The sequence below is a fragment of the Ranitomeya variabilis genome, chromosome 7 (genome assembly GCF_051348905.1).
Source record: "Ranitomeya variabilis isolate aRanVar5 chromosome 7, aRanVar5.hap1, whole genome shotgun sequence".
In the NCBI taxonomy this organism is placed as follows: domain Eukaryota; kingdom Metazoa; phylum Chordata; class Amphibia; order Anura; family Dendrobatidae; genus Ranitomeya; species Ranitomeya variabilis.
In genome coordinates, this window is record NC_135238.1 from 28079692 (window position 1) to 28092691 (window position 13000).

The window sequence follows — 13000 nt, forward strand, 5'->3', positions numbered from 1 at the left end:
ATGCGTCCCCCAGCGTCTGCTTCCTGACACTTACTGAGCGCCGGCCCTAAAAGTGAAAGTGAAAGCACAGCGGTGACGTCACCGCTGTGCTGTTAGGGCCGGAGCTCAGTCAGTGTCAGGAAGCAGACGCTGGGGGACGCATGTAAGTATGTGCTGTTTGTTTTTTTTACTTTTACGCTGGTAACCAGGATAAACATCGGGTTACTAAGCGCGGCCCTGCGCTTAGCAACCCGATGTTTACCCTGGTTACCCGGGGACCTCGGCATCGTTGGTCGCTGGAGAGCGGTCTGTGTGACAGCTCTCCAGCGATCAAACAGTGACGCTGCAGCGATCGGCATCGTTGTCGCTATCGCTGCAGCGTCGCTTCGTGTGAAGGTACCTTTAGTGTATTAGTGGGGAGGAATTGGGGGTTGCTATGGAATTTATGGCACAACACTCATCTTAATCACAGCAAGATAATGTTACCTCTGACAGTGACACTATCAGTGTGAGCCAGAGCTCTGCATATAATGGTTTCCCTGGCCACACATAACTAAAAAGGATACTTTTTGGACAGTTTTTAATTTAAAAAATAACATGAAAAGTTTTTCAGTATGCTGGATTATTAATTTGGCTGTTGTTACTACCAGGTTACAATCCATTTCTATAGTGTCACTTTGACATTACTGAGGCTGAGTTTGTGTTAAAAACTTAAAAGGGGTTGGATAATCTCTTAAGAGACCTTATAGTTTTACACATGCCTTTTTAGGGTATGTGCACACATTGTGGAAAGTCCTGTGGATTTTTCCGGACTGATTTTGGTAAATCCGCAGGTAAACCGGGCTGCGGATTACCTGCAGAATTACCGCGGATTTACCGCAGGTTTTTTTGCAGATTTTGTGCGGATTTCACCTGCGGTTTTACACCAGCGGATTCCAATTATGGAGCAGGTGTAAGCCGCTGCGGAATCCGCACAAAGAATTGACATGCTGCGGAGTAAACAACGCTACGTTTCTGCGTGTGTTTTTCCGCAGCATGGGCACTGTGGATTTTGTTTTCCATAGGTTTACATGGTATTGTAAACGCATGGAAAGCTGCTGCGAATCCGCAGCAAAATCCGCAACGTGTGCACATGCCCTTAGAACAATTGGAGGTTTTGCAAGGTAGAAAAAAACATATTGACAGTGAGGGCGATCAATGAGTGGAACAGGCTGCCACAAGAGATGGTGACTGAGTTATCCTTCAATGCAAAACTTCAAGCAAAGGCTGGACTGACATCTGTTTGAGATGTTTTAGTGAACTGGTTGATAACTATGGCCAATTTTTGGTACAGCTGTTATGAATGGTGGTACATCTCGTAAGTTTTCAGGTATTTTGGGTATCAGAATTTTTTATCTCTAACTTTGAATGGAACACACAATAGAAGGTTAAGTATACTTTTTAATCAATGAGTAAGATGTGTGGACCGTCTCCAATTGCTAGAATGATTTTGCTTGGACAGCATGTTTCTTCTTCTTAATGAAATGTCTGCGTGTAAAGCTGGTGGCAAATTTAATAAAAAAAATAGAACTATAACATTTCTCCATTAAAAAAATACTTTTCTATTATTAGCTTCTTAAGTTGTTCAGATGCAGACAACCAAAATTATAAAGCTGTAATACTCCAGAAAAGGGGAGACCTTCTAGAAACCTGTTTGGAGAATTGTCTTTTTACAAAGGGATTTTTGAAACTTGTCTTTAGGGTTATGAAATGGAGGAGACTCTCTTATTGACAGCTTGCAATGTCAAGAAAAACATGACAGTGGTATTGTGAGCTTGCTTACCAAGTTTTTTTGCCCCAAATTCTACCTCGTTTTCTAGAAAAAAACATTCATTCAATGTGTATTAACCCGAAGTAAGAGAGAATTCAAAGTAACTTTCTTTAATGATGCCGAAATCTTGGTCATTCCTTTTATTAGAGCTGAATCTTTAAATAATATCTTTATTTTGATTACAATCTGTTACATAAAACTTTTTTGTTGAGATTTTCTCAATAGGTTAGAGATTTGTTTTTGGAGAAGACCACTGAGGGCCCAGATCTCAACATAGAAGAATAGTTTATCATGTCTAGTGTCCTGGGACCTTTTAGTTCTAATGCTTTTGAGCTCCATCTATGAACCATGTTCTCTGGTACTTTCATTGGAAGAGGAAAGTGCACCGTGCTTCATGTCCCCTTGATATGAGGGACAAATCTATTCATGAAAGTTTAAGATTTCAGTAATGCTAAGATTTTTAGATTTTTTTAAACTTGTTTTGACTTAGATCATATTTTTATAAGATTTAAGTCTACATCTCTTGCTGTCCTTTTTGTCCACAGGATAAAACTTTTTCTCGTTACCCTGTGCTTTTTTTTATAACCATTTTCTTCCTTGTCCCATGGCTTTTGAATGATATCCTACTCCCAGTGAAAGTCCTGACCAACAGTTTCATAGAACTTAATGTTATGGGGTCTATAGAATTCTCGTAACTGTTCTATATCCTCAGTGTTGATCTGAACATGAGCCCGACCCTTAGATTTACCCAAACAACGAGGTGCTCCTCCACCACCAGGCTTTTTGAGACATGGAAAACCCTTAGTCTTGTTAAAGTAGAAATGTTTCTCTGAAACCAGACGTTTGAGACCAAGGAAGTCCTGTACTCTTGCCATCTCCCCCGCTGGATCTGTGATCAGTCGTTCTCCACTTACAAAGTGCATTTGGGATATTGGGAAATGATTAAGCCAGGGCTGCAGATGTAAAGCATAGAGTCCAATCCGAATGGCATTCCAAGAAGTATCCACCTCCCCACTTGTCCTATTAAGGAAAGCCAACTCACTGAAGCTGGGGATGTCCGGTTTCTTGGATAGAGTCTGAGTATAATCAGAGATTGCCCGAGTGACAGGATTACGGACTACCACAATCAGTTTGACTCTGGGTGACATGTGTGAAATCCGATGAGGGGCTTCCCTTGTCACAAAGTAACTCGGGGTCTTCTCCACTGTAATCTGGTGATCCAGTGATCGAGGCATCAGATTTCTGTATGTAAGGAGAAGAAAAATTGAAAAATTAAAAATATGAATTGTCCCTTACAATTTAAGCCCATTTTAGAAAAACACTTGAATATCTGAATATAATATATAGAAGTAGATATACAAATTATGTTTCCATTTGTCTCATCACCCAGAGACATTGAAGTAGAGAAATCTTCTGTCTCTCTACCTTACCTAATACCAATGCTGATTTCATTTGGATTTTCTCAAATTTTAGCTGGGGGACAATAGTACCAGATAAAGAGCACCCGACTGTATCCCATCTCAGCATGAGCCTGGAGATTGAATATCTTGAAGGACACCAGATCTCCATCTAAAATTACTTTGTATTTTGTTTTGATTTTATCTGACCTTTTCACTTACAAAAGTAATATGACCTTGACAAAGCTACCACGAACTATGATAATTTAAAGGGTTATTCCAAATCGGGCAAGTTATTACTCTTCCACACTTGCATATTTCTAGAGCCCAAGAACTGGGAGCTAATCCAAGTGTGGGGACTCTCAAACAGCTTATCATCAGCAATCAAAAAGACATTTTGGAGTGGAGACATGCATACTCTATACTAACGGGCAATTCAGAACCCCATTCTTGGAATCAATGGGGATACCAATGGTCAGAGCCCAGGTGATAAGCAGGATAACAATTTTTACAGTTGGGAAAAACCCTATAACACTGTGTGTAGACCATCAGGTGCTATCCTTATGGATATTATTTTCAGTTTTGAGAAAACTGTAGAGGTTTGAAAGGTTCATGTGCCCGACAGAGTCCAGAGGAGGACCAGCAGTTCATGAAGACTGTACAACTACACAGAGCAAAACTGCCGTAGAGAAACTGTTGGGCACAGTATCTAGCAAAATAGAATAAGTATAGGCAAAGAGAATATCTCTGTAGTATCTGATGTAGGTATATGCATAGAAAATCCAACAGAAATATTTTTCTATGAAACCAAGTGTACAGTTAAGTGTATTGGGAAACCTTGAAGGAAGCCCTACTAAGAGCAGTACAAACCCAGGCACTAATATTGATGGGCGCATAAAGCTTTACAGTGTTAGTAGTATCAATTTGGGTCTAGTAGCTTGGTCTCCAGTTGGTTTTCTAACCACAACGACCAGTCGTCATTGATGTAACCTGTGCAGCTGGAAGAGTTAAGAGTGCCAACATTCACCTCCAAAGCAAGTGGCTTGTGCATTATGATGAATGTAAAGGACTCACAAACAGGGGCCCACTTCTGTCCGAGTTCACCCCTGACATACAAGACATATATGTAAGATGTTGCATTGTTCTTAACAGGTTAATGGGAAAACATTTTTCAGATTTTCAAAGTCCAGATCCGTGCGCTACTCAGACGCAACCTAGGACTGTCAAAGCTATCGTTCCCGGCAGTGACAGCTGCTTCGCTCCCATGACTTGGGCTAGTCCTAATTAATCAACACACTGCCAGTCTGCCACCCGAGAAGCAGAATTTAAACACATACAGCCCTCTTTGCACCCGACAGAGCTAGAAATCATTAAAACAGACAGAGTATCCACTATAGATGTATGTGTGCCGCCATCTACTACCCTGGTCTCTGCCTTACTGAGACAGGCATTTATGTGCAGTTAATTTGACTCAAAGTAATTAATTTGAGGTGAAATTCCAACCTAGATAAAGCAAGCTACATTCATTAAAAAACCTCATAATAAGCTACAGCTGCTGCAATTATTTCCTAATCAAAAGCTTGTCGGGATGAAGATTTATCCATGTATTGCGCATCCGCACTGTGAAAGAAGCAGACTGGAAATTACTGCAGCCGCTCATGTGAAGCCATCAGTTAAGGCGATATTTGCTTTCTCTGCTTGAGTGGCACTATAAACAGAGATTCTTCTTCAGCAATGAGGGGGTGGACTAAATAAGCCAGATAGCCCTTTTCTCCTTCCCCATGGACTACCGGCCCACTACAATATATTAAACACACTGCAATAAAACTCAAGTCAAAGTCAACAGTCAGCAAGAGAAAAAAAAAGAGAAAGAAAAATAAAATAGTGAAAAATAGAGAACAAAAATTGGAATTTCTCTCTGGTACTCTTAAAGAAGATGTGTCATTAGGACAAAAAAGTCTGCTCTTATTCTATTTCTGATCTTCGCCTGAGTACTTTATTTTTTTTTAATTTAAACTCGGCATACAGGTCCAGAGATATGAACCTTTCTATTTAATGCAATTTTTTAAAGGTCTTTATCAAAGAGGTGTGGCTAACAGGATCCTCGGGGGTGTGTCTTCATTCTGCTCTTCATTTTTACACTATGAACAATACCTCATTTGTAAATACCATCAAAATTAGCACTAAATATAAAGGCTCACATCTTTTGAACAGTATGGCTGAATTTAAAAGAAAAAAGTGGACTATTCAGAGGAGCAGTGGGAAAAAAAACAAGGGCAAAAGCTGGCTGCTTTTGATCTTGTGACAGATACTGTTTAACAGGTGTGCTGTGCTGTGCCATACGTTCTGTGTACACCTCTCCCTGTTGTGCAGTACCCCAAAAAACATTGCTGGATCAGGTGTAGAATTGGCTGTGTGAGGCCCAGCTGCCCACACCAGGGCCCTCCAGTGTCCTGGAGAAAAAAACATTTAAAAAGGGTCTTTCACCAAATTTTTGTGCTTTGTGGTCGTTTTCTCTGTCCGCCGAGTTGCATCAGATACACATTTTCTCTGGGTGTTTAGTTTCTGTTATCCTTGCTTCAGTCATCTATATATATAATCGTCTGAGGGGCACTTCCGTCTGTCTGTCTCACGGAAATTGCTGGCAGGCCGCGACCAATCAGCGACGGGCACAGTCCGGCCACGAATTCGCCCCTTCCTACTGTCAGTGCCCCCGGCCCCTCCATACTCCCCTCCAGTCAGCGCTCAAACAGGGTTAATGGCTGTGTTACACCTCGTTATGCTGCGGTGTAACACAGTCCGTTAATGCTGCTATTAACCCTGTGTGACCAACTTTTTACTATTGATGCCTATGCAGCATCAATAGTAAAAAGATCCAATGTTAAAAGTAATAAAAAAATAAAAAAATAATTATATACTCACCTTCCGGCACCTTTCCCGCTCCTTGTGATGCTCCGGGCCATGCATTGCGGTCTCGCGAGATGATGACGTAGCGGTCTCGTGAGACCACTACGTCATCATCTCGCGAGACCGCAGTGTATTCTTGGGACCGGAGCGTCGCAAAGAGCATCGTTAAACGCCTCGCCTGGATCCAGGGGCCGCCGGATGGTGAGTATATAACTATTTTTTATTTTAATTATTTTTTTGACAGGGATATGGTGCCCACATTGCTATATACTACGTGGGCTGTGTTATATACTACGTGGGCTGTGTTTTATACTGTGTGGGCTGTGTTATATACTACGTGGGCTGTGTTTTATACTGTGTGGGCTGTGTTATATACTACGTCTCTGTGCTATATACTACATGGGCTGTGCTATATACTACGTGGCTGTGTTATATACTATGTGGGCTGTGTTATATACTATGTTGCCTGTGTTATATACTATGTGGGCTGTGTTATATACTACATGGGCTGTGTTATATACTACGTGGCTGTGCTATATACTACGTGGCTGTGCTATATGATACATGGGCTGTGTTATATACTACATGGCCTGTGCTATATACTACGTGGCCTGTGCTATATGGTACATGGCTGTGCTATATGCTACGTGGGCTGTGTTATATGCTACGTGGGCTGTGTTATATGCTACTTGGCTGTGGTATATTTCTCTGCTGTATCTGTGTATCTGAGACTCTTTTGCCCGGGGCCCTCAAAAACCTGGAGCCGGCTCTGGCTTCACTGATTGGTCACGCCCGGCCGGCCGCGAACAATCAACGACAGGCGCAGTCTGGCCGCGAATTGGCACGGAATTTGAACCATGCTTCGCTAATTGGTCATGCCCGGCCGGCCAAATCCTGTGTATGAATTGCATTATTCTGAAAACTTCATAAATAAACTACATACATATTCTAGAATACCCAATGCGTTAGAATCGGGCCACCATCTAATTTTAGGATAACAGGTTAACAGGTGTTTTCATTTACTGAAAAAGGGAAATAATTTAGCTCACCCATATGATGTTATTCTCACAGCCCATGAGAATTTTGATCTGAGCACGGAAACGTCTTTGCTTGACGCCAGGTACTTGAGCATGAAAATGAAGGTTCCAGCTCAGGAAATAAAATCAAAAGTCTGTATTTGGACAAGTTAAAAAATAAGCTGCTTGACAAACCGGTCCATACCGAAGGAAGTGATGACTTGAGTAACTGGACGCGTTTCGAACACGTATAGTGTTCTTAGTTCTCAGTTTTCATTTACTCATTTGTCTGCCCTATCACCTTTTGGGTGCGGCTTTATATACTGTACTTTCCCCCTGCTAGTATTTCCTGCTGGTGATAGTCTCATTTGAATGTCGAGCTATATTGCTTTAGTTTAATATCAGTCATATTTTTTACCTGCATCTATCCTCTGTTTCTTTTTAGGAAGTAGGCGGCATAATCCATAACACTACATGCTTAATCCTTTATTTTGTATAACGTGGTTTGTTTTACTCACTCTGGGATCTTTCTATTTCAGCAAACTTTCCCTTCTGTAGGTAATTTGCAATCTGCTCATGCAGCATCGGTTCAAGTTGCCATCGTCACCTCTGTGGTTAGGGCTATCTCAGCGCACGCAGGAACCACTAGGGACTGTGGGGAAAAGATCTCTAGTCTGAACAGGAATTGGCAGGGTCAGTTGTAGTTTTAGTATGTTATCTATTTTCCTGAGTGAGTTGCTACACTGTCATAACAATAGCTTTTACTGGGCGTGTGTACTTTTTCTCCCTGCATGTCCCTGCATGACGTTGCCCAATCATAAACAGACGGAAACATACAGCAGAAAAAGACCACACCCCACCATAGCTTAGAGCAGGTTTTTCAGTGTGTGAGACAAATGACATACAACTCTAATACTGAGGTATAACCTCCAACATGATTACAAAGAGCTGGGAGTAGAGCAGGGGTGACTAACACCTTTCAGATAAGGTCATGGTTCCACCCCTCAGTGTGTCTGGGATGCAGTTAGTGACAGCTCAACCATCCAATCTGGTAATGTGGCTTGATGAAGCTGTCAGTACTTTGATTGACTGCTCAGTCATCCAGTCTAGTGCATGCTGAGCTTTCAGTTTATTGTTTGACAGTTCCGCTCTCCAATCTGAGACTGGGAGGCGCTGGCTGTCTTCAGGTGTTCATTGTACTAGGTGATTGCCAGGCTACTTAACTGGGCTGTTACTCCTAGATCTCTGTCAGACATGCATTCAGCTATTTTGTGGTTTCTCCCTCTGTGATTAGCATCCTGTGTGTTTATCTTTCATTGCCTGACCTTGGACCTCGTTCTGACCATCCGTCTGTTTAACCCCTTATGCGGTGATCCACTATCCTCCTGGTATTCTGACCTCAGAATGTTACCTGATTACGACTTTGTCTCTTCCTTCTTTTTTTGAAGTTGCCTCCTGGCTTTTGATGTCAGATTCCTTGACTATCTCATCTCACGGCTTGTCCTTGAGAAGTGACTCAGCGTAACAGTCACAACAGTGTGGGGCAAGGGTCAGCGCAGCTGAATTTAGCTGTGTCGCATTGTAAACCCTTCTATCTGCCAATCTCCTGTCATAGCACTTTCACCTCTGCTGAACTAGCCCTCCCCCATCACTGCCTGCCCAGAGCTGAGAATATAAAGATGTCAGTAATTACACTTATGTCTGCTGTGCCCAAGGAAACTTGTACTCACTCAGTAGTGAGATCTTTCATTACATCTTACAAAGGATTAACCTTCTTGCTCTTGGCTACTCCTGTGTGAGATGTAACGACACCCTGCTCTGATCTCACTGCAGAGTGAATTCAAGTTTCTGTAAGCACGACAGACATAAATGTGATTTCTGAGACATCTCCGGACAGGCAGTGTTGATGGAAGGGCAGGACAGCAGAGATAACAGTGTTACTGTACAGGGGGAGAAGGTGAGCTGTGATATCACCTATTGTGAATGGTGGATCCTGTGTTATCTACTGTATATAGAGGTGTTATCAGTCATTGTACAGGAGGAGGTGAGCTGTGACATCACCTATTGTGAATGGTGAATCCTGTGTTATCTACTGTATATAGAGGTGTTATCAGTCATTGTACAGGAGGAGGAGGTGAGCTGTGATATCACCTATTGTGAATGGTGGATCCTGTGTTATCTACTGTATATAGAGGTGTTATCAGTCATTGTACAGGAGGAGGAGGTGAGCTGTGACATCACCTATTGTGAATGGTGGATCCTGTGTTATCTACTGTATATAGAGGTGTTATCAGTCATTGCACAGGAGGAGGAGGTGAGCTGTGACATCACCTATTGTGAATGGTGGATCCCGTCTTATCTACTGTATATAGAGGTGTTATCAGTCATTGTACAGGAGGAGGTGAGCTGTGACATCACCTATTGTGAATGGTGAATCCTGTGTTATCTACTGTATATAGAGGTGTTATCAGTCATTGTACAGGAGGAGGTGAGCTGTGACATCACCTATTGTGAATGGTGAATCCTGTGTTATCTACTGTATATAGAGGTGTTATCAGTCATTGTACAGGAGGGGGAGGTGAGCTGTAACATCACCTATTGTGAATAGTGGATCCAGTGTTATCTACTGTATAAGAGGTGTTATCAGTCATTGTACAGGAGCAGGAGGTGAGCTGTGACATCATCTATTGTGAATGGTGGATCCTGTATTACCTACTGTATATAGAGGTGTTATCAGTAATTGTACAGGAGGAGGAGGTGAGCTGTGACATCACCTATTGTGAATGGTGGATCCTGTATTATGTACTGTATATAGAGATGTTATCAGTCATTGTACAGGAGGAGGAGGTGAGCTGTGACATCACCTATTGTGAATGGTGGATCCTGTGTTATCTACTGTATATAGAGGTGTTATCAGTCATTGTACAGGAGGAGGTGAGCTGTGACATCACCTATTGTGAATGGTGAATCCTGTGTTATCTACTGTATATAGAGGTGTTATCAGTCATTGTACAGGAGGGGGAGGTGAGCTGTAACATCACCTATTGTGAATAGTGGATCCAGTGTTATCTACTGTATAAGAGGTGTTATCAGTCATTGTACAGGAGCAGGAGGTGAGCTGTGACATCATCTATTGTGAATGGTGGATCCTGTATTACCTACTGTATATAGAGGTGTTATCAGTAATTGTACAGGAGGAGGAGGTGAGCTGTGACATCACCTATTGTGAATGGTGGATCCTGTATTATGTACTGTATATAGAGATGTTATCAGTCATTGTACAGGAGGAGGAGGTGAGCTGTGACATCACCTATTGTGAATGGTGGATCCTGTGTTATCTACTGTATATAGAGGTGTTATCAGTAATTGTACATGAGGAGGAGGTGAGCTGTGACATCACCTATTGTGAATGGTGGATCCTGTGCTATCTACTTTATATAGAGGCCAGTGAGAAAATTGCAAGACTTCATTTTTTTTAAGCATATATAATTTTAACTAAAATTGAAAAAAAAAATCAAATATTTTAACAAAAAAATTTACTTAAAAACCTGATTTGACCAATAAGCCATTTTTGATGACACATTCCCTTTAAAAAGCTATAGTATTAATAAAATAAATATACGTAGAAACAATGGAATATATTTCTGAAATCCAGTTGCATTTTCCGTCTCTGACTTCTTTCTGTGTAGCACTGTATGGAACAAGCCCTGGGGAATGAATGTGCTTGAGCAGTGGATCTTATAATGGTATAAACCACATTGTTACTGTAAATGAGGCAACAAGAGGCTGACCCTAGAGAGATCCTCTTATAGATTCCCACCCTTGTGCCAGTACGGCAGACATATACCAGTACATTCATCCAGTTATCTCATCCCAGTTTGATATTAATCCTGTTCAAACATGTCATATTGTTTCCAAAAATATTTCTCTGACTTCAGATAGTGGAATATTTCTAATGATGGCAGATGATGGGCCCAAGAGAAGGAGGTAGCCTGATGCTGATCAGTTTTGCCCACTGCCTGGCATCTGCCCACTACTCCCGACATCCACCCTGCGGATAGCACACAAATTTGTATTGAGCTGGGGCTAGCTAGTTTCACATTGGAGCTAGCTCTGAGCTTTGCAGTTTAACCTCTTATATGCCATGGCAAACAGCAACCATAGTGCTTAACCCCTTAAGCCCCGAGGGTGGTTTGCACGTTAATGACCAGGCCAATTTTTACAATTCTGACCACTGTCCCTTTATGAGGCTATAACTCTGGAACGCTTCAACGGATCTTGGCGATTCTGACACTGTTTTCTCGTGACATATTGTACTTCATGTTAGTGGTAAAATTTCTTCGATATAACTTGCGTTTATTTGTGAAAAAAACGAATATTTGGCGAAAATTTAGAAAATTTCGCAATTTTCCAACTTTGAATTTTTATGCCCTTAAATCACAGACATATGTCACACAAAATACTTAATAAATAACATTTCCCACATGTCTACTTTACATCAGCACAATTTTGGAACCAAAATTTTTTTTTGTGACGGAGTTATAAGGGTTAAAAGTTGACCAGCAATTTCTCATTTTTACAACACCATGTTTTTTTAGGGACCACATCTCATTTGAAGTCATTTTGACGGGTCTATATGATAGAAAATACCCAAGTGTGACACCATTCTAAAAACTGCACCCCTCAAGGTACTCAAAACCACTTTCAAGAAGTTTATTAACCCTTCAGGTGTTTCACAGGAATTTTTAGAATGTTTAAATAAAAATGAACATTTAACTTTTTTTCACACAAAATTTATTTCAGCTCCAATTTGTTTTATTTTACCAAGGGTAACAGGAGAAAATAGACCCCAAAAGTTGTTGTACAATTTGTCCTGAGTACGCTGATACCCCATATGTGGGTGTAAACCATTGTTTGGGCGCATGGCAGAGCTTGGAAGCAAAGGAGCGCCATTTGACTTTTCAATGCAAAATTGACTGGAATTGAGATGGGACGCCATGTTGCATTTGGAGAGCCCTTGATGTGCCTAAACATTGAAACCCCTAACAAGTGACACCATTTTGGAAAGTAGACCCCCTAAGGAACTTATCTAGATGTGTGGTGAGCACTTTGACCCAACAAGTGCTTTACAGAAGTTTATAATGCAGAGCCGTAAAAATAAAAAATCATATTTTTTCACAAAAATGATCTTTTCACCCCCAATTTTTTATTTTCCCAAGGGTAAGAGAAGAAATTGGACCCCAAAAATTGTTGTGCAATTTGTCCTGAGTACACTGATACCCCATATGTGGGTGTAAACCATTGTTTGGGCGCAGGGCAGAGCTCAGAAGGGAAGGAGCGCCATTTGACTTTTCAATGCAAAATTGACTGGAATTGAGATGGGACGCCATGTTGCGTTTGGAGAGCCCCTAATGTGCCTAAACATTGAAACCCCCCACGAGTGACACCATTTTGGAAAGTAGACCCCTTAAGGAACTTATCTAGATGTGTGTTGAGCACTTTGACCCAACAAGTGCTTCACAGAAGTTTATAATGCAGAGCCGTAAAAATAAAAAATCATATTTTTTCACAAAAATGATCTTTTCACCCCCATTTTTTTATTTCCCCAAGGGTAAGAGAAGAAATTAGACCACAAAAGTTGTTGTGCAATTTGTCCTGAGTACGACGATACCCCATATGTGGGTGTAAACCATTGTTTGGGCGCATAGCAGAGCTCAGAAGGGAAGAAGCGCTATTTTACTTTTCAATGCAAAATTGACTGGAATTAAGATGGGATGCCATGTTGCGTTTGGAGAGCCCCTGATGTGCCTAAACATTAAACCCCCCCACAAGTGACACCATTTTGGAAAGTAGACCCCCTAAGGAACTTATCTAGATGTGTTTTGAGAGCT

The 13000-nt window shown here is 41.4% G+C and overlaps 1 protein-coding gene across 1 annotated transcript in view; it reads right to left on the reverse strand.

Annotated features, from left to right (window-relative positions):
• Positions 1–1577: 1577 nt before the first annotated feature.
• Positions 1578–13000, reverse strand: part of LOC143785673 (heparan sulfate glucosamine 3-O-sulfotransferase 2-like) — a 66298-nt gene continuing 54875 nt past the window's right edge. The window contains exon 2 of the mRNA XM_077274733.1: positions 1578–3031. Coding sequence (XP_077130848.1) covers positions 2413–3031 — 619 coding nt within the window. The 3' untranslated portion in view covers positions 1578–2412. The remainder of the gene's footprint in view (positions 3032–13000) is intronic.